Below are 22,052 nucleotides of genomic sequence, written 5' to 3' on the forward strand. Positions count from 1 at the left end.
ATTTAGTGCAGCATTCTGGGATAGATCTCCATCACCAGTCATACTAAGCACAGGGCGCCATTCCACAAAGCTATCGCAGCGATTGTTACTCCCATACTTTAACATAAGCTTACTGAAGACGTAGGGTAACAGGACAATGGGTTGTTACATAAACACAAAACTGGTACTTTATCCAGACATAAGCCAAAACTTCCCTTTGACTTCTCTGACCAATTTCATTTGATCAACATTTACCACTTTAGTGAAACAACAAGTTTTGTTTTTAAATGCCACACTCAGCAATATTCCAGCTATATGACAGCGGTCTGTAAATAATCGAGTCTGGACCAGACAATCCAGTGATTGACATCATGAACATCGATCCACACACTGGGATATGATGACATGCATGAACCAAGTCAGCGAGCGTGACCACTTGATCCCGTAAGTCGCCCCTTACGACAAGCGGAGTCGCCTATAACGGCAACCACAACAAAGTGTGCGACCTAAAATCAACTGAAATAAAACCACAAATAATCAAAAATTGCGTCCAGTAGTCATGTTATTGCTTTAAAAACCCATGCATGAGCTGAGTGTCTGACCTCTATAGGGCGATTCCAGTTCCACTAGCTTTAGCATCAAGGTTCTCCTGTGTTTGGGTACAGAGTCATTGCCAGACTTGCTTGCTGAAGTTGCAACTATGTTCACTTGGAATGGCTGGAAACTGGCTGGCCGCTTGAGATTGTACCCTTTCAAAATTGTCTTAAAGCACCTGAAATAAACAGAATCAATACCAGGGGTGACTATTGGTCTGGAAATCACTATTGCGATAACTATTGATATTGAAAGAAACTATTGCGATAACTATTGGTCTGGAAATCACTATTGCGCTAACTATTGATATTGAAAGAAACTATTGCGCTAACTATTGATATTGAAAGAAACTATTGCGATAACTATTGATATTGAAAGAAACTATTGCGATAAATATTGATAGTTTTCAGTGTATCATTTTAGATGGCGTTTAGAATTGAATTAAACCTTGGAACTGATGTTTATTTGAATGTGATAACCATAACAACAAATAAAAAGTAAAGTTTGAGATATGACTGATCTGACATTACCATGTGTAAATTACTACCACTCATGATCAAAAGAAAAACAAATTTGAACAGCATTGCATGTATTTTATTGAAACTGTAAAACTATGGTAAATACTATCGAAACTATCGATATTCCTAACTGAAATCAATATTATCGATTGGAAACTAATTTAACAATCGATATATTGACTTTAAGTGCTTACCAATAGTAATATATCGATATTTCGATTTATCGTGACACCCCTAATAATACACCATTAAACGTAGGCAAACCCAGGCAAACCCAGGCAACCCAAAGGCTATCTTTGTTGTAATTATCAACTACAGTGCACACATTACTAGCTGGTGTCTTTATGTCCTTAAAAAATGGCACATGGTACCCACATTCGCACTGAACAGTGAGTGAGTATGATTTTACGCCGCTTTTATCAATATTCCAGCAATATCATTGCAGGGGACACCAGAAATGGGCTTCACACATTGTACCCATGTCGGTTTATGGATATGATGTAATAGAGGTAAGGTATTCAAAGGAATTATGAGCCTCACACATTGTACCCATGTGAGGAATCGAACTTTGGTCTTAAGGGTGACGAACAAACGCTTAAACCACTGGGCTACCCCACCGCCCCTCGCATGGATTAGGCAAGGAGACTTATTCCGCTTCGTAATCGCCACAGGGACTGATAGAACAGGGACTGATATAACAAACTGCTGTCACGGCATCATAGCAGCTATTTTATATCTGGGATTAACAATGCTGTATCAACAAATCTTGTACTGAACATTTGCTTACCTAAACCTAATGTAGAATGTTTTTGTGTGATCCTGAGCATCAGCCTGGCTGTCTTCTGTGGTCTCTGTAATATATACAAAGGAGTCATGCAATAACATCATTCAGACCAGTAATGCAGTACAAGCCATGCCCATTCTATTATCAGCCAATCAGGAAATAGTACCAGTAATTTCTTAGTGGGCAAAGACTAATTTTGTTGTGGTTTACAGACACATAGACACATATTTCAGCTTCCTTGGGCAAGGAAGTTAACTGACTATAAAAGTCCAGTTTCCACCAAGCCGAGTTATGGAGTTACATTTTGGCCAGACTAACGAGTCTATGCATAGACCAATCAATATCGCGTAACGAACTCGACGTCCGGTTCATCAACTGATTTCGGTTGATTGCAGGAGTTGCAAAGAATGTCTACTGTCAACATACCATCAACAGATATTTTCTGAATCTTTTCATGTTTTTAATCAAGGTGCTCACATGATTTGATAGTTAGCAAAGTAAGACCTGTTTTATTACAATATAGATCTTGATTATCTATCAGATCGTCTACACAGGGCGCCGCCATTCTGTTTGAACCAAACAGCAGGAGGGACATAGGAGGGAGGTAACTCATAACAGCTACTGGTGGTACAACCATCGAGCCTTGGAATTACAGCCTAGTTCGACAAGGGTGGAAACTTGACTTCTACAGTCAGTTTACTCCCTTGACTCAGGAAGATGAAAATATTTGGCTGGTTAGTCAATCAAATGCCAGGGAATCACTTCCAATTTTTTTAATGACACACAACAGGTTAGTTCACACACTGTGACTGCCCAATCCATGACTTGCTAATTCTCAAAGGTTCACAGGGAACACGTCCACTACTGAGTCATTCAGCTTAATGCCACTTTAGTTTTTCAACTGGAATATCCTGGTGTGTCAGGTCAAACGTGCTACATGTATTCAAAGTTTTCCAAATCTCATTGATATCAGATCTTAGTGGTTGCTTCCACAAAACAAAGATCTGATGATATCCCATTACAGGTCACGTCATAATGACCTTTAGCGAACTTTGACCGATGAATGAAATGACTAACAAGAAGTCGACATTATCCAATCAGAAAGCAGCTTTCTGAAGCTGTACAGCACTAGTTACTGGCCACTTCCATTCCAGACTTCTCTTTGAAAAATATTTTGACAAAGTTCTCAATCCAAAATTACAAAAAGTGAACAAAAGAACATGGGTTGTCATTCAGAATACCTTAAGTTACCTTTTCAAGGTTGCATGATTAGAAAACATTTTCCGACTACCACATTAATGGTCTTGTAAGCAACGCTCTAACTGGTCAGGTGAAACGTCTTTGACATGACCCATTATGGGATGTCCTCAGATCATTTGTTCAGGGAAAGCAAGAGCTAAGATCTGATTTTAATGAGATTGAAGTTAGTCACTTTGACAAAACCAACTAGCACTGACATGCTGCTAGTAGACAACCTATAATGATTGAGACAAACATGTGAATCAACCCCAAAACCAGCAGATCTGGCAAGCAAAGGGAAGCAACTCTGCATTGTTCCAGCACTGCACACCACAGCAGGATTTGAACAGTAGTTCAGTTATACCAACTGACTGTCGGAAGAAAGCAGACCCTTACCGCTTCAGGAAATCTCACAAGCATGGGTATGGTGCTGACAAACCAAGGATGTTCACTTGCAACAGAATATTGTTTCAACCATGCTTCAAAACATACATTTGGTTTTCTCGAAAATATATATATATATATCTTTTTCACCACAATACACAATCCAGCACGTCCAATTAACAATTCATGTTGGCGGGTGATAAATGGTTTAATGATGCATTTTTGACACAAATTATAATATTATAAAATCCCATGTCACCTCCCCACAAGAATATCTGATGGCTGTCTCAGAAATCGGTGAGAATCTGGGATTCAAACCCCCCTTATATTGCCGTATCAACCGTACCTGACAGCTGAGCAAGTTCATCTACGTCCAGGTCCACCATCAAGTTATTGTTGAAAGTCAGGATGTCACGCCGGTAGATGAAGTCAGTGATTATACGGCCCTTCCAGAAATCCTGAAAAAATGAGTAAATAGATATTACAGTAAAACACAGATATAGCGAACACGGATACAGCGAACAAACGGATTCAACGAACTGTTATACAATTCCCGATTTATCTCCCATATAATATCATATAAAATTTACGTAAACAACGAACACTCTACAGCGAACTAACGGATACAGCAAACTCATATCTGATCACCGACAAGCCCATCTGCCACTGATTAGTGACGTGTATAGCGAACTAAGAAATCTCACTCAGTGTCACTGACAATTGGCTGTATGCAATCAGCGATGAATCAATACAATCGCGGCAAATCAACACCATCAGAGGTGACGGATGAACCTTGTTCAACTTTAATGAATGTTATGAAATGTTATCAACTGAATGCTATGAAGTGATCACTGCTAATACAAGTCAATGCTGCAATTACGTGTATTGTGTTTGGTTTCATCCAAGATGGCGGACGTGTCCGAGTGAAAACATATATAACAAACAACGGATATAACAAACTGTTTATGTGGTCCCTTGTAGTTCGTTATATCCATGTTCTACTGTATCTACAACTACCGGTATCAAGGACGAATGAGAAAGAGATTTCAGCATTTCTCAAACAACCCAGTTAGACACGTGAATTATCATCTCACCATTACCATTCCCACAAACAGGGTATATATGGAAACTATGGCCCCTTTTAATAGTGAGTGAGTGAGTGAGTGAGTTTGATTTTACGCCGCTTTTAGCATTATTCCAGCAATATCACGGCAGGGGACACCAGAAATGGGCTTCACACATTGTACCCATGTCGGGAATCGAACCCGGGTCTTCGGCGTGACGAGCGAACGCTTTAACCACTAGGCTACCCGACCGCCCCCCCTTTTAATAGTAATAACACATAGTTGTCCCTTGTGATAGTGCTGGCGTTGGGGACCAAGGACGCCCCTCCATTGTCAGACACCAGCATTATTCCAAAATTTGAAATAAAATATCACTAGTCTTGATGGTTTACCATTCCAATTGTATTTCTTGTTATGCTAGGCATTGCTTTATATGCAGATATTAAAACTGTATTTGTTTCATAAACAAGGCTGGAAAAAGCAATCAGCTGTACACACAATAAACTATCATGTTCCCAAAACGTTTAGATGGAGGTGTCTCAATGTTAACAGACATGTTGTAAATTATTTGGCCTCATAAATGGGGCAGTTCACAACAAACTTTGGTATTCGGTTTTATTACAAGATTCTCAAGTAATTGTTTGCATTATTTCAATAGAATCAAGACAAGATTTGACTCTTAGTTTTTGTGATTTTTCAATATTTATAATGCCTGAATGCGAGCGGGTAACTTTGATGATGGGCAGGCAACACTTATGTGTCACCTGCCTGACTGTCTTTTTACTGTGGAGGATACAAATGTCTGATACTTCTATTACTTAAGAATGACATTTTATGTTAAAAGAGTGAGTGAGTGAGTGAGTTTTACGCCGCTTTTAGCAATATTCCAGCAATATCACGGCGGGGGACACCAGAAATGGGCTTCACACATTGTACCCATGTCGGGTATCGAACCCGGGTCTTCGGCGTGATGAGCGAACGCTTTAACCACTAGGCTACCCGACCGCCCCTTTATGTTAAGAGAGATTATTATCCTTGTGTGTATCTGTAATGTAAATATAATGTCAGGAAACGAACTCAAAGGGACCACAAAACCGTAATTCGTCATGAGCATATATACAGCAAATAGCAAGGAATAAAAATAAACTTCATTATCGTCAGTTCCTTAAAAGTGTGTTTGATATTAACGTAGTTTACAGTATTAAGGAATGGAAGATGTGTATTTTGCTTGCAAAAGGCTTGCATAATACCATTTCTATTCCTGCTATCAGATCGTCATTAAAACACTCTCCGTTATTAACCCCTCTTGATATAATTGTTTAGTTTTACTTACAATGGGATATTCCAGTTTCAGCATCAAGGAGGGCGTCACCTGGTGGACGACATGCTTCTTCATGGAAATCAGGATGATGAGGTCATGCTGCAACACAGAGTTATCTCCGTTGAATCAGGTCCGATTTTAAAACATGAATTTTGTCCATACCCAACCAGCTTACCGTAGTAGACTATTTATCAAGGCAAGATCCCATTTCAAACCCTTTCTAACAAATTTGAATTCTGTCAAATTTATACCATATTTGTTTCAGGTGTGTCTGTGTGCCAGATTGGGTAACATCTTTTGACATCTTTGGTATGAGTGAGTAAGTTGGGTTTAACACCCCTTTTAACAGTATTACAGTTATATCACGGCGAGTCAGCTTAATGTGGGAGGAAAGCCCGAAGTGATGCAGGTCTCAGACGTTTACCACTTTGGTGAAACCCACGAGCACGGGTATGGTTCTGACAAACCTACAAACATAATTGGGGCAAACTGGGATTCAAACCCACAATCATAGGTTTCTGGCATGCCGAAGGGACGCAACTCTGCACAGCGAATAACGGCGCCTTCGACGACTGGGCCACCTGTGCCCCCTTTTTGGTATGATGTGGCTGGGGGCATAAACCCCCGCCCTTCCACTAGATAGACACTACATAATTGAGTGAGTGAGTATGGTTTAACGCCGCTTTTAGCAATATTCCAGCAATATCAAGGCGGGGGACACCAGAAATGGGCTTCACACATTATACCCATGTGTGGAACCGAACCCAGGTCTTCAGTTGGGTTGAGAAAACGCTTCACCCACTGGGCTATATGAGCTACACCTTGCAGTCGGAAAGCACACGTTAAATCTCCAATATAAGTAAGTAAGCCTGTTTCATGGTGTAGAAAGTTTTCGGTACTTACGTCCGATTTTGTGAGCAGCCTGTTGTCCATCTTCGGGGTGGGCAGACTGACATGTTCATTCTGACACATCTGGCTTGTTGGGACACTCTTCATGTCTGTGAAACATTCATTCAGTTTGAAACTGTGGTCGACAAACATCATTCTAACGATACACAAGTTGTACATGTACAAACAAACAAGATCTGCATAAGCAGATAAGTCAATTGGTAGTTGTAAACTTTGATTATCCACAAACCATACCATTATTTTTCAATTTACGTTTAATATTTGAATTTTCAGCAATGATTACTTCAGCGGAGTACTTACAAGAATGTGATCTAGTGGCCAATTTACTAAGCTGTCTTAGCGCTAAGATTAGCGTAAAGGTGTCATTGCAAAATAAATCTAGAAGCTGTTACAACTCTAATTAGGAGTTCACAACAGGTACAATGGCGCCCAAAAGACGGCATGTTTAAGAAAACGATTCGACAGTATGGGTCTACTGTATCTTTTCTGATCACAATGGTCATGAACTGTTCATGTAAAGGGCAGTTTATTTATATGGAGAATGAGAGTGGTTTCCCTTGGACTACGAGCACAATGTACAAAATTTATTGCGTCTAATGGAATGAGCACATTGTCGATGATGTATAGTTTCATGGCATGCTGTTTAAAATCATTTATTCCATGAATGAAAATTCCATTACGAATGATAAAATAAATGAAAACTATTCAAGTTTATTCTTCAGTGTAAATAATAAATATGTATGTGTGTTTCTAAACTGAATGAAAAGAACGTCGTCCCTGTATATATCGCAACAAAACGACAAATTTGCGACATCCCACAATGGCGGCATGGGCTTATGCAACGCCAACAGGAAACAATTCGGTGTCTCAAGTTTGCACATATTTTCATGATATTTTCTATATATTAGTGTCAATACTTGCTTTATCTATAAATGACACAGCTTGACGACACTATCCTTCATTGATCAGTTGTAACAACGACATGAGGCTACATTATTAATCATAACATCAACATCTAACTTCAAAAATTTATATCATGTATATGACGTTTAATATAATAAAGAATAAAAATAAAAATTTCAATCTGGGGGATAACCTGAATAATCAATGACGTCACTCTGAAACACCCAAGTTTGTTACCTCTGTCACAAAAGAACTCACTGTCTAAGCTAAGACTTGTGTCGTCAGTAACATAACATTGTGAAAGGTTTAAGACAGTTTCAAAAATAGCTCATATGGCAGTTGTAATTCTTATGGATAGTTGCTAAGATTTGTCTCAGCAAAGACAGCTTGGTGAATAGGCCGCCTGGTTAAATTACATAAGGGAGATAATGGTAAAATTGATCAAATTACACAAGGGAAATAACTCTGACTTGACACATAAAGGGACACAACTCACCAGTGATCTTGCGGACACTGTCAACTACATGCTGTAGTGTAGACAGAGTGCTCATCTTGCGCCGGTTGGACGGGCCAACCATGGACACGAGAGTTTTTAAGTATTGTTTAACCTTTTCCTTCTTCATCTGGCTGTTGCGGGCGCCATACGCCATGTCGCTGCTGTTAAAAGAAACAAACAAAGCTGAGTGAGTTGTTTCTCACAAATTCACCAACATTCTAGCTTCATCACAGCATCCGTTAGAGTCGTGAATGATCCACTCAATCTGTCACAGCACAGACCCTGATCATCATTGTGGTCGCTCTTACAACATGCTTGGGAGTGAGCGAGTGAGTGAGTGAGTGAGTGAGTGAGTGAGATTTAATGGATTTTAACAGTATTCCAGTTATATCGCGACGTGTCAGCTTAATGTGGGAGGAAAGCCCAAAGTGATGCAGGTCTCAGACGTTTACCACTTTGGTGAAACCCATGGGCACGGGTATGGTGCTGACAAACCTAGAAACGTTAATCGGGGTGAACCGGGATTCGAACCCACAATCATAGGTTTCTGGCATGCCCAAGGGACGCAACTCTGCACAGAGAATCACAGCGCCTTAGACGACTGGGCCACCTGCGCCCCCACAACATGCTTGGGATAGATACGGAGAGAAATAATGCCCAAGACACCTCACACATTTTCACCAGATGCAAGTCTTAGAGGTTCACCATCTTGGTTAAAATCCAGGAGCACGGCTATGGTTCTGACAAACAATATCTTAAATAGTTTTTCATGTTAATACATGGGCTACTATGAGCGAAAAGTTACTTGTCACATAAGTTACATTTGTAACCAGTGTCATAATACCCATCTGGGCCATCTTTGAGTGTCAACTTTTAAAACATGCTCGTCAGATGGTCTGCCAAATGAACTTGAGTTGTGGGATGACGGAAGACAAAGTTGACACAATTTAGGGATAACATCTTCTTCAAAATACTATTGGCATAAGAACAACACTTCAGCATAGATCCTAATACTGTTATCAAGCAAGACAGTCTTAACATAAAAGAAGTTATACGTAAATTGTGTCTAATTGTGTCTACCATGGTCAACTCTGATATGAACTTGTATGGTGAGTGGCATTCAGATAATACACAGTCACACTGCATAATGTTGATTTCCGAAATCAAATGACATGTATTTAATTCGATGCCTGAAGGGAGCTGCCCCTGTTGGAATGGGAGAGACTTCTGTGGTGGTTGGTGGGGGTGGGTGGTGGTGGGTGGTGGTGGTGTTATATCTTAGGAGCCTATCTAAATTGCAATGGCCACATTTAGAAGAGACTTCTGGCCTCTGACCACAGCCACCTCCCCTCATAGTTTTGGCATTACCATATTCTACGTAATAAGCACCCCAGCTCTATTAAGAGCCCACGGCAATATTTGTTAATATATTGCCTAGTGAAAAATCCCAATAAGCACCGCTTCCAATTGATCAATGTACGCAAGACTAATTTATTCGGGTATAATACGCACTCGTGTTATATGCACCCTTAATTATGGGCAATTAAATTCTGGAAAATATATCTGTCGTGTATAACATGCACAGACTTTTCTTTTGTATCATTTCAGGTTCTCAGCATAAACCACATAATTTACGATATTTCAACTTTTTTTTTCGCATCAAAATTATATACTAATAACAGCCCCTTATTTCTAATTTTGAGAGCGCCCTGGGCGCTTATCACATCAAATACGGTACCTTGAAAGAAAATTGGTGAATATGGACATATGGATGCATAGAGCGATATTCTCTGAGAGTTGTCTCTCTTGTCTTACCTGCAGCCGCTTGTAGAAGGTTGGTCGTCCATACTGCTGAGGGAGAAACTTAAGCTGCTGCTACTACTGCAAAAGAAGACATACAGTTGTCAGTATCAATCTAAGACAAGACGGTTCGCCCCGATTATGTTTCTAGGTTTGTCAGCACCATACCCGTGCTCGTGGGTTTCACCGAAGTGGTAAACGTCTAAGACCTGCGTCAATTCGGGCTTTCCTCCCACATTAAGCTAACACGCCTTGATATAACTGGAATACTGTTAAAAGCGGCGTTAAACCCGACTCACTCACTCACTCTAAGACGGGAGTGAGTGAGTTTGGTGTGTTAAATTGAACAGTTTGGAAGTTCTAACATGGACATTTCAGCTAGATGTCAGAGGAAAGCCTGAAGAGATGCAGGTCCTAGATGCTCACCACCTTGGTGAAACCCATGGTGCAGACAAACCTGGAAACATAGTCAGGGAAAATCAGGATTTGTACCCATGTTTTTGTCATGGCTAAGGGACACAACTCTGCTCTGCCTCACAGACAGTGCCCCAGTTTCAGTCTGAACAGCCTTGCATGTTCCAGCTCAAACATTAAGATAAAAACAAAGTGTACCACCATCAAAACTCCGGGTCTAGCTGAAAGTGATTAACAGGAAAAATGATATCATCACCATTAGCATGACTGACTATGCGTTGTTGAAAAATATACCGTTTATCACCCAAACTTAAAAGCTCCACATCACAAGCTATAGTCTGGAAGGTAATTTAAGGTACCGACGTTTACTAAAAAACTATCTGAAAAACTATCGGACCTACTCCAGTCAAAGGTGGTATGAGATTATTAAACAGTCATACATAACTGGATATTACATTTAAAGACAACTCGAAAGGGGGCTCGGGAATCACGCATGCACGAATATGGTGTAGTTATAAACTACACACAAAGTACATAATAAATAGGATATTCCATGTGTCTCGTGAAATATCATGATCCTCTTCTCTCGTGATGCGGGAAAGGAGATATTTTCTCTCATGGCTGAGGTATAATGTGTTTGTTTACATTTGAATTTCCCCTCGCTGTAAACATGGTAAATGAGTGAAATAGAGTGAGTGAGTTTGGTGTTACAATGCTTTGAACAGAATCTCAGTTGTAGACCTGAAACGATGCACGTCAAGACGCTTAACACTTTGGTGAAACCCTCAGGTATGCTGACAAACCTTGAAACATAACCAGGGCGAACCGGGATTTGAACCCACAATCATAGGTGTTTGCACATCTAAGGGACACAACTCTGCACAGTAAATTGTGCCGCCTTAAACCAGTGAATGCAGATCATCCAAAATGGCCTCAAATTACTGGGCCACCTGTGACCAGGGAAAATATGAAGTTGCTTATAAAGTTCCAAAGTACTTCAAAATATAAACTTGATAGATTTTGTAACAGTAGAAAATGATATAGAAATGTCAGAACATATCATAATACTGTTCCAATCAATGTTTAGTACATAGAAATGTCTCTGTATCTTTCACTATGAACAGCAGTACTGAAAGCAGCATTTACATAACATACAAACAGCCAATCATAGCTCTAGCACTTATCAGCAGTTGTACTGCAAGCAGTATTTACAAATCCCACACACAGCCAATGTTGACTCATACCCGTGAGAGAGCAGGTGTTATAACGGCATTTGCATATCTATATAAACACAGCGAAGTGGTCATATCAAATAACATCATAACAGGTCACGATAATTTTCGTTACCATCTTTACCCATGAGCAAAGCAACTGCGTAACTTACCATTGATAAAGGTTAAGTAAATGTTAACTCGGTAACGACAAGGAATACCGTCACTCACAAGGCGAATTGAATTTTGTTTCAACACAGTTCAAATTCCTAGGTATTAATAGCCTCATTCACGAAAAGGCTTTGAAACATATTGTTGACCGATAGCTCAATGTCTGTCTGTGCATTGTATTGCCTTGCAGTGTGGCTTATTTTGAGATGTTTACACAATAGTGTCTGCTGTTAGCTATGCCTATAAATATAGAAACTAGGACATGTTTACAATTTAAAGGCAAGCTACATTTCAGAGATACAGTTGTATTTGACATGTCTGGCAACAACCAAACAATAACGCTGTTGGGCAAATTGTGTGCATGGTGGATGCTACCAGTCTTACATGCCAACATAACGGATTTTGAGTTTTCGTTTCATATAACTTTCACGACTATGTTGTTTTTTAAGATTAAATAGAATTGGGTCGCAGGTAATCTAGACGTGTTATTCCCTGATGTTGATGTTGTATACTGTAAATCGTGAAATTAATGCATCTCCAAAAGAATGCGACACCGAGTTCTACTCACTTATGTCATCACTGATCACACCAGCAAGACAGATGCCACCCGAGTGAGTAGAACGCTTGTCTTGACCCCAGCAGTGACAATTCACAGGATGTAAGTGAATAAGTGTTTGAATGACATGGTTTAAATACTTGTTACCATGGTTACAAGTGCTGCTCAAGGAGCAGTGATGTGAAATACATAGGTTTTGACAGTAAACGGCATATTACTTCACTATTTCAAATATTCCAAACTTTGAATTTCCAGGTTGAGGCACTGCAGTTAAAGGAATAATATAAGCCAATGAGTGAGTGAGTGAGTATGGTTTTACGCAACTTTCGGCAATATTCCAGCAACATCATGGTGAGGAACCCCAGGAATGGGCTTCCCCCGCTGTACCAACCGGGGGAACTGTACTCGGGTCTTCAACGTGACAAGCTAACGCTAACAACTTTGCTAGTCCACCACCCCAAAAGCCAAAGAAGCTGAACTTGACATGTATTTGATAAGAAAGCATCCAACGCTGCTCCAGTGAGTGAGTGGGGTTTATCACCGCTTTGAACAGTATTCCAGTTATATCATGGCGTGTCACTTTGATGTGGGATTGGAGGAAATCCCAGAGTGATTCAATCTAAGATGTGTAGCAGGATGTGAAACCATGAGCACAGGTATGGTGCTGACAAAATTGGCCCAACTGGGATTTGAACCCAGTTTTACAATACAATCTCTTTTGAAAAAACCCAAAACATTTCTCTTTTCTTTTCTCATTGCACCATCTTAAATCTTGTGTCGTTTATCCAGACTGTCATGCACATGGCTGGGACAATTAAGACCAAGGCCCAACACTACCAAGTATGGTATATAAAAAGAATCAATGTCATCTGACACTTCCCGATTTGTCCGGAAAGTTATCTGATAAGTGACCGTTATCAAGGTGACACATCAGGGGGTCCCGTCTGACCTGGATAGCCTTAGTCTCATACCCTATTTGACATAATAAGCGCCCCGCTCTAATAAGCTCCCACAACAATGTTTGCTAATATTGGCGTGTGAACAATCCCAATTAGCACCCCTTCTGATTCCGACATATTTATTAGCGTATAATACGCACCTGTGTGTTATATGCACCCTTAATTATGGGCAATTAAATTCTGGAAAAATATATCTGTCGTATATAAACATTTCAGGCTGTCAGCATTAACCACGAAATTTATCTTTCAACTCTGTTTTTTCCACCAAAATAATATTCTAATAAGAGCCCCCATTTCTATTTTTGAGAGATCCCTGGCTGCTTATTACATTGAATACAGTAATCAACTGGTCATTAAATCCATGTCGTGAATTATTTAACATTTTAATTATCTAACTGCGAAAACAGTAAAAAACAGTAGTGAAAAAGCTTGCCAACTATGACATTCCAAAATTGACCTGAAGGCAATGACAATATAACATTGATTCAAAGCATGAACATGTCATGCCAAACACATTCTGTGGTGAAATATCACATTTCTGCTGTAAAATTACCAAAAACCATGATGATAAAACTATTTAAAAAAATGTAAATTCCATTTGCTCCTCAAAAATTCAAATACAAACATTTATGGTAAGATGTGAACATGGTATGTAGTCATAATACCACAAAAATGTTTAAAAGTGAGAATTATTTCTTTCAAATTTCTTTTTATTGTAGGATTCATCTTTTGTCTGTTTGAATTGCATACACTATTTTGGCATCATTCCATGTGCAAAACTTGATAGAAAATCTTGAAAATCCTGAAAAATAGTTTAAAATTAAAACTAGGCAAATTCTGCGATTTACTGTAATTCAGCAGTAAGTCCCAGAATTAACTGCTTATACTCACTGCTATTTGGCACAATTCATACTTAGAATTACTTTCATCATTGATCAAACAGATCAATCAGCTAGTCCAAAGCCTGAGTCCAGTAAAATTCTGTTTTCCTCAGCTTATAATCCATACATTAACATTAACTCTATTGAAAATGATGCAATGATGCAATGAGCAGGCTCGTAGTCTTAAACGCTTTTGGCACAAAGTGTATCAATACTCATTTTCTATGTCAAACTACCTATTAATATCAGGATTAAAAAACTTGAATCTCATCTCAACAAACATTATTTATCAAATTACACATTTCTTCACAATTGATCATAACCAATGAATGCATTGGTACAGATTTTGTTTTGGGCTTAACACCGCATTCAGCATTGTAAAGCTTTATGACGCAGCCTGTAAATAGTTTGACTCTAGACCAGACAATCCAGTGATTATTATTGTGAGCTATGACCAATAGTGTCGGGTACGATGACACAAGATCAAGAACGTCACCGAGTCTGACCACCCTATCCATTAGGTAGCCTCTTTTAACCAGCATAGGTTGCTGGGTAAGGCTGGAATGAGTCCAAATTTATTACCCGGGTACCCAACCCCCTATTACCTGACCCGTTAATTTGGGTACAAAAATTGTTTAGATATGGTAACAAAAAATCAGATTGTGCATACACTGAAGTTGATTGAAGCTTTGTCTTTAAAAGACAGAAGGAATGTGCACATTGTCTTTTGGCCTGACAGATTAACTACTGTAAACAGGGAATTTTTTGCGACCGTTTTATTATTGCGACTTTTGCGAACGAGACTCAATCGCAAAAATAAGTATAAATAATACATACATACTTTGTTCATTGCAACACGTCATCAAATGTTGAAATCATCAACCAGAACCACAAGTTTAGTCAATAAGTTAAAAACACAAATGAATGCAGAATGGTCACACAATACATCACAAATGACAGTGTAAACAGACCAATTAGTGTCACTGTTGCCTCACAGTAATCCTGCCTTCTCCCAACCTCGCTTGATTGCGTCCACACAGGAAACAAGCCATCTTGCGTGAATCGGTTTCATGACACTGGTCAACTTTCCGGCCAACTCAAGATTAACTAGCTTCGGAGAGAAGCTGTCTATTGTTTGGTAATCGAGGTGTCATCTCAACACGGCAACTCGCAAAAATATCTCGTCGCAGTTTTGTCTTTGGTGTGGTATTCACAATATTTTAACGGCGCAGAAATAAAGCTGTTTACAGTATGGTAATACGAAAGAATTGGGTGTTCTTCTTTTGAATAGTATATATCACATTTACCATTGCCATGGTTAACGCCATAATCAGTTAAATAAATACCTCATCCTTGGTTCCATGGTTGTTGCAAAAGAAGAGTTTGTTATAGAAAGTTGTTTCCAGGAGACAAGCCCTTGTTTTTCTCATGCGCCTGATGATCTTGTGTTTGTAAAAAAACAGTTCATCTACATCTCATACTGTGTCGCCCGCTTGACAAAGGTGGGAAATAACACAGAAATAGACATCAATAAACAGTGCTTAAACCAGAAGTGGTGTAGTTAGAGCAGGCCTCGAAGTCGCGACTAAAATGGTCGCCAAGCAACTTAAATTTCAATTTGTCCACTGTCTAAAATTCAGAGGTAGCCAAATGGCTACCTTGAAAAATATCTTGTGGCGACTAATTTCTGATCCTACACATCTGCAGACACAAAAATATTTAACAGTTGATCTTAGAAAACATGTCTGCTAATAATTGTGCTCGCAAAGTTCCTCCTAAAGTCGACTATGAATTGAAATACATAAATATTAATGTAAATAGTACTTTATTTTAGTTGACAATGCTCATTGGATAAGCAAGGATATACCTATATATAATCTAGTAACATAAGCTGCTGAGTCACTAGTAACAAAAGACAAGTACAGTTTCAAATAATATACAATTCCAAGACTAGTGCTGTAACTTGTACATATTGAAATAGTTTTTTGATAAAAGATAATTTCAAATGCTTTTGGCTACCTACAATATTGGCTTGACTTCTTGATTTTACCCCTGGCTACCTGGCAAAAAAATACTTGTAGCCATATTAGCCATATGGCTACTTGGTAAAAATTTAAACTTTGAGGCCTGAAGAGGAGGGTTCAAATGGGTGATGGGCATTAGTCAGCAGCCAGTAAATATAGGGGCTGTCAGGTATTAATTGATTACCTTGTTAATAATTAATACAATAGAATTGTCAAATATATTTGTTTAAAAGTGAATGAAAGTTGCATCATATCCAAATTGCAAAGTAAACGCTGCACTCAGCAAATATTCCAGCTATATGACGGTGGTCTGTATACAATTAGGTCTGGATCAGAAAATCCAGTGATTGAAATCATTCGCATTGATCTCAGCAATTGGGATACGATGACATGCATCAACCAAGTCAGCGATCCTGACCACCCGATCCAATTAGTCACCTCTTACAAGCATGGTTTGCTGAAAACCAATTCTAACCCAGGATCTTCACAGGACTCATTTTACAAGAACAAGAATCAGACAGAAAATGGGTACGTGACAGTGGCACACGCACTCCTGAGCTAGGACCCAAGAAGGGAAGTTTCACAGCGTTACCTGGTGGAATGTTCGGAGTAACAACTCCAAGATGTGGAATCTTCGCGGTCGGACAACACCTTCTCCAACAGGTACACACCGGTCATCATCAAGTCTTGGAAAGTCACTGACCAAGTTATATTGTAATGACCAACCAAAGTTAGATGGCAAAGTTAAAGTTTCAGAAATATGCTGAAGTTTTGTCCCAGTAAGACAAGTCCAATTAAGTGTGTTTCCTTTCAAAAGGTAGCTCCATTGGAAACACACAAACAAGTAAAGAAGAACACAATCTGAGTTTCCATTATGATCAAGGATCGTCAATTGTCACAAATTTCCAGAAGAGCAGTGGGAGAAATCCAATGGTTCAACTCAATATAGGTCCATTAAAAGTCTCGGCTTCTGTCACCAATGTCATCTCCAAACCAGAGTAAGTAAGTTTCCTTCCTGGCAAATGCTTGATAATCGTTAAACTGCTGATTTCGCTGAACCAGGAAATCTCGAGAGCCTTCTTGTGGTACACCTATCGCAGTATACAGGTTTGTGACTGACATGACTGAAGGAAGATAGACTCCAAGGCTCAAAGAATGGACTGAACCCGCCCAAACCCCACAAGGCAATTGGTGCAGGGGCCATCTGACTGGTGCAGTCTCCGTGTATGTCAATATTACAGCTATACCAGGCTTCCATGCCTCGGACAATACACACCAACAACATAATTTCCTGTCAACAACTTCCTTCAACCCTATTGGTAGATTTTCAAGACGTTATCTCCATTGGCTGCAAAATGTTGGGTCGGTTTCCAGTTTGTTTGTGAACTGGGGTACAAGTAAACAAACATGGCTTTGTCTTCGACTGACAGAAATATCTGATTGCTGCAAACAGCACAGTTCATGTAAACAGCTTTGTAGAATTTGGACATGTCTGGTTTGCTTTTGAATTTGTGTCATACGTTTCTTGCCGTCTGCTTCCGTACACACCTGAAGGGAGATCCTCAATACTGATTAACTGGAGAATCTCTTCGCCATATATCAACCAAGAGAGATTTCTGGGGGGCAGATGTGACCAATGATGTCATCCTAACTCAATCTAACTGTTCAGGCCCAAAGTCATATCAACCAAAACCTTACAGTATGCAGTCTGAGCCAAAACCTTTTGCGTCTACTCGCTCTACATGACTCTCAACACCATTTTCAGTAGATTTGATGTTTTACAGTGATATTCAGTGATATTCACCGAATATTGACAATATAGCTGATGTGTAGTCCAGACAGAATTTTACTTGACTCTTGGCTTCAGATTAGTGGCTAAAGCTGCAGACATGAGCATGACTAACATGCCTTGACATCAAGTGAGTGAGTATGGTTTTACGCCGCTTTTAGCAATATTCCAGCAATATCACGGCGGGGGACATCAGAAATGGGCTTCACACATTGTACCCATGTGGGGAATCGAACCCGGGTCTTCGGCGTGACGAGCTTACGCTTAAACCACTAGGCTACCCGACCGCCCCGCTCCGACATCAATACCCATTCAAATGTGACCTCACCGAAGTATCTGACATGCCGTTAAGACAACCCCACGTCACCACAGCAACTTGAGGAAACATAAATAAAAAGACTTCAGCAACAATTTTTTTTTTTTAAATGAAATCTCCATAATTCTAGTTAATGTCAATGTTGAAAATCCAAACAGTGTTATCACACTATCAATAATCTTTTTTTTATGAAGAGTATATGCTGTATCTTATGATGTTTATGCAGATATATTCTGAAAAGCAGTCGAATAGTTTTCCACCACTAAAAGTGCTGGTCAATGGCTGCTACTTACCCTTGTGCCAGGGAGCCATAGTTTGAAGAACTTGGTTTAGATTTGTCTTCAGGTAGTTTGACACCCCTGTACATAATGGGTCCACGGAAGTAGGCTGGAACGAAAATAATAACTATTACATTTACAATAAGCATGGTTTCACATGACGCACAAATGTTCATCCAGTACGCACTTATGTAGAGAATGGATGCAGAAAACAAATATACTGCATCCCGAAGGACGCACAATAATATTCACAAGTAGCTACAGTGCATCAACCTGATCAAGATCAGTGTTTGTTTGTCTGTTTGTTGTTTAACGCCGCACTCAGCAATATTCCAGCTATAGGAGAGTGGTTTGTAAATAATCAAGTCTGGACCAGACAATCTAGTGATTGACAACATGAGCATCGCTCCAGGCAATTGAGATCGACGACATGCATTAACCAAGTCAGCGAGCCTGGTGTCTGTTATTTCATCCATCAATAATGACCACTGTCTCTTGATCTTTGATTCATTCCAGGCTCTAAAGTAATTATCTAAACATACAGTGCACTACACCATTACGTTACTTTACCTCATATAGGCTGCAAGGACCCTTAAAGTAATTATTGGGGGTCGCCTGGACCCCCAGTTTTGTAAGTGAGGATAAAACCCTGAATAAGTAAACAAAAAATAATTTTGATAGCAAACAGAAAAAAATATTAGATTACAACATGTAAACACAAAATAATTATGAGTAAACAGTTGGTAAACAAAAAAAACAATATTGCAATAAGTTAACCAAAATATTCCAATAAGTAAACATCATTAAACAACTATTAAATTACAATAAGTAAACAAAAATAATAATTGTAAGTAAACATTAATTAAACAGCAATTATATAATAAATATATGTAGTAAACAAAAAATAATCAGAAAAGCAAACAGCTAGCTCTATAAACAAATACAAAACATCATAATATTATTAATAAGCAAACAATAAGGTGAGGTTTAATTAAGAAATGATATTGTGTTGGATTACTGGAGTATGAGCGCTTTGAACCGTGCAAGTTAAACTTGTGTAATACAGTCTTAGTACCTCTGAGGGACCAATTCAAAAGGTCGATGTCTATAAAAAAATGAAGACCTCAGTTTTGAGACATACACACACACCCAATAAAATAATTCTGAAAATGATGAATTTCCAAGTTTAGTCGCCACTTTTGTCCCACATTATCGTGTTTCCCTGTTTTTAACAGAATGTGTATCAAATGAAGTTTATTTACTAGGTCTTGACAATCATTTGTAGTGTTTTTATGGATCAAATCTGTCATCATATATTATGCACTGCACAAGATGGCGATGATAAAACCCTACCTTGTGGAAAGAATGGATGTACTTAACTGACAACACTTAACATAATATGGATGAAAATAGGATTGGTCTAGTTCAGTTATTACATAAAAACATTGAGAAATCAGGTCAGATAGAGTGAGTGAGTGAGTTGGGTTTAACACCGCTTTTAACAGTATTCCAGTTATATCACTGCGTGTCAGCTTAATGTGGGAGGAAAGCCCGAAGTGATGCAGGTCTCAGATGTTTACCACTTCGATGAAACCCATGAGCACAGGTATGGTGCTGACAAACCTAATCGGGGCGAACCGAGATTCGAACCCACAATCATAGGTTTCTGGCGTACCCAAGGGACGCAACTCTGCACAGTGAATTGCAGCGTCTTAGACAACTGGGCCACCCGTGGCCCCCCTGTCAGATAGAAGGCTTGCAGGCCATTAACACGCCCACCTGTACATTCAAGGAATTTAAGATTTTTATCCGACATCAAACTTTTGGTCCCTAACTGGTCTGCTTGTTTCTAGTAATATGACACTACCTTGGACAAGATCGCCAACGAATGAAAAGTCGGAAATATCTACCAACCACAAGTTTCTAACCTGCTGACAATTCATAACAAATCAAGATCCTTCTAAATACACATTTTCTTAGAATTGCAGCAAGATCTTTAGTCTGTCTCACAGTCCCTAAACAAAATTATTTTCCCTTCCGCCCAGCCCTTACCAAAATGCTACAGTCCTAAATATGTTAAAAATGTAAAGAAGCAAGTCTAGATTTTTCACCATCTCACTGGGGATCCTTTTCACTTTAAATATAGGTGCTTGTTTGTATCAAAATTATACATTTTCAGAGACAAAGCATAGTCTAAGACATTTGTGTGAACTGCACAGGAGCTACCCAAAAACTGTTCAGTATTTGCTTACAAGATCGTATTCTTATCAGTGGTGTTGTGGCCTAGATTTAAAGTGGGTCAGAGCAGCCCAGTATAGAGTTGTTATGATCTATTCACAGTAAACACACAGGCAGCCGGGCATCTACAGATAACACACAATGGCCTGGTTGGAGAACATGGTTGGTTGATTTGTTGTTTAACGCCGCACTCAGCAATACTCCAGCTATATGACGGCGGTCTGTAAATAATCAAGTCTGGACCAGACAATCCAGTGATTAATATCATGAACATCGATCCACGCAATTGGGATAGATGACATGTATCAACCAAGTCAGCGAGCATGACCACCCGATCCCGTTAGTTGCCTTTTACGACAAGCATAGTCAGTCGCCTTTTATGGCAAGTATTGGTTGCTGAAGACCTATTCTACCCCGGAATCTTCACGGGTCAATGGAGGTTTGTAAATGATCAAGTCTGGACCAGACAATCCAGTGATTAATATCATGAGCATCGATCCACGCAATTTGGATCGATGACATGCTTCAACCATAGAGAACATGGACAATACAATAATCAGTATATGCACTAAAAGTGATTCCAAGATCTAAAAATAACTGCACAAACTCAAGCTTCATGGACACATGCATGAGTAGTCTCGTTAACAGTCCCACAACCATATTATTTTCCCAAATGTTTTCCAGATTCAGAATCCCCCATCACACTGGGGCTCCTTTTCATTTTAAATGGAGTTTTGTGGTTTTATTCAAAATGATATTAGAACTGCCATGTAATCTAAGCCATCTGCAGTACCAGACATTCCAGAATTTCTTATGTTCAGTTTTCAAATATTGAGTGAGTGAGTGAGCATTGTTTTACGCTGCTTTTAGCAATATTCAAGCAATATAATGGAGGGGGACACCCAACATTGTACCAGAGCGTTGACATGAATGGGTGTCGCCAATTTGAAACTTGTGCCGTATTACTTAAGAAACCTGCTTTCTGATTGGCTTATGTCGGCTTCTTGTCAGTCCATTTATTGGTCAGTTTGTGACGTGACATGTAATGGTGAGTGAGTGAGTTGGGTATAACGCCGCTTTTAACAGTATTCCAGTTATATCGCGGCGTGTCAGCTTAATGTGGGAGGAAACCCATGCCCCCGACTTTTAATGGGTTGTCCCCGGATCTTGTTTAGCGGTAACTAAGATCAGAGTTCAATGTCTTTTGTTGTCAACTATTGTCTG

The 22,052-nt window shown here is 39.4% G+C and overlaps 1 protein-coding gene across 1 annotated transcript in view; it reads right to left on the minus strand.

Annotated features, from left to right (window-relative positions):
* Positions 1-22,052, minus strand: part of LOC139471815 (period circadian protein-like) — a 50,070-nt gene that overhangs the window by 26,617 nt on the left and 1,401 nt on the right. The window contains exons 2-9 of the mRNA XM_071254313.1: positions 18,606-18,699; positions 10,007-10,072; positions 8,192-8,352; positions 6,787-6,881; positions 5,896-5,982; positions 3,845-3,956; positions 1,879-1,942; positions 582-751 (exon numbers count right to left, since the gene is read on the minus strand). Coding sequence (XP_071110414.1) covers positions 582-751; positions 1,879-1,942; positions 3,845-3,956; positions 5,896-5,982; positions 6,787-6,881; positions 8,192-8,352; positions 10,007-10,072; positions 18,606-18,679 — 829 coding nt within the window. The 5' untranslated portion in view covers positions 18,680-18,699. The remainder of the gene's footprint in view (positions 1-581; positions 752-1,878; positions 1,943-3,844; positions 3,957-5,895; positions 5,983-6,786; positions 6,882-8,191; positions 8,353-10,006; positions 10,073-18,605; positions 18,700-22,052) is intronic.

The sequence above is a fragment of the Haliotis cracherodii genome, unplaced genomic scaffold (assembly GCF_022045235.1).
Source record: "Haliotis cracherodii isolate W230 unplaced genomic scaffold, xgHalCrac1.p SCAF_23, whole genome shotgun sequence".
In the NCBI taxonomy this organism is placed as follows: domain Eukaryota; kingdom Metazoa; phylum Mollusca; class Gastropoda; order Lepetellida; family Haliotidae; genus Haliotis; species Haliotis cracherodii.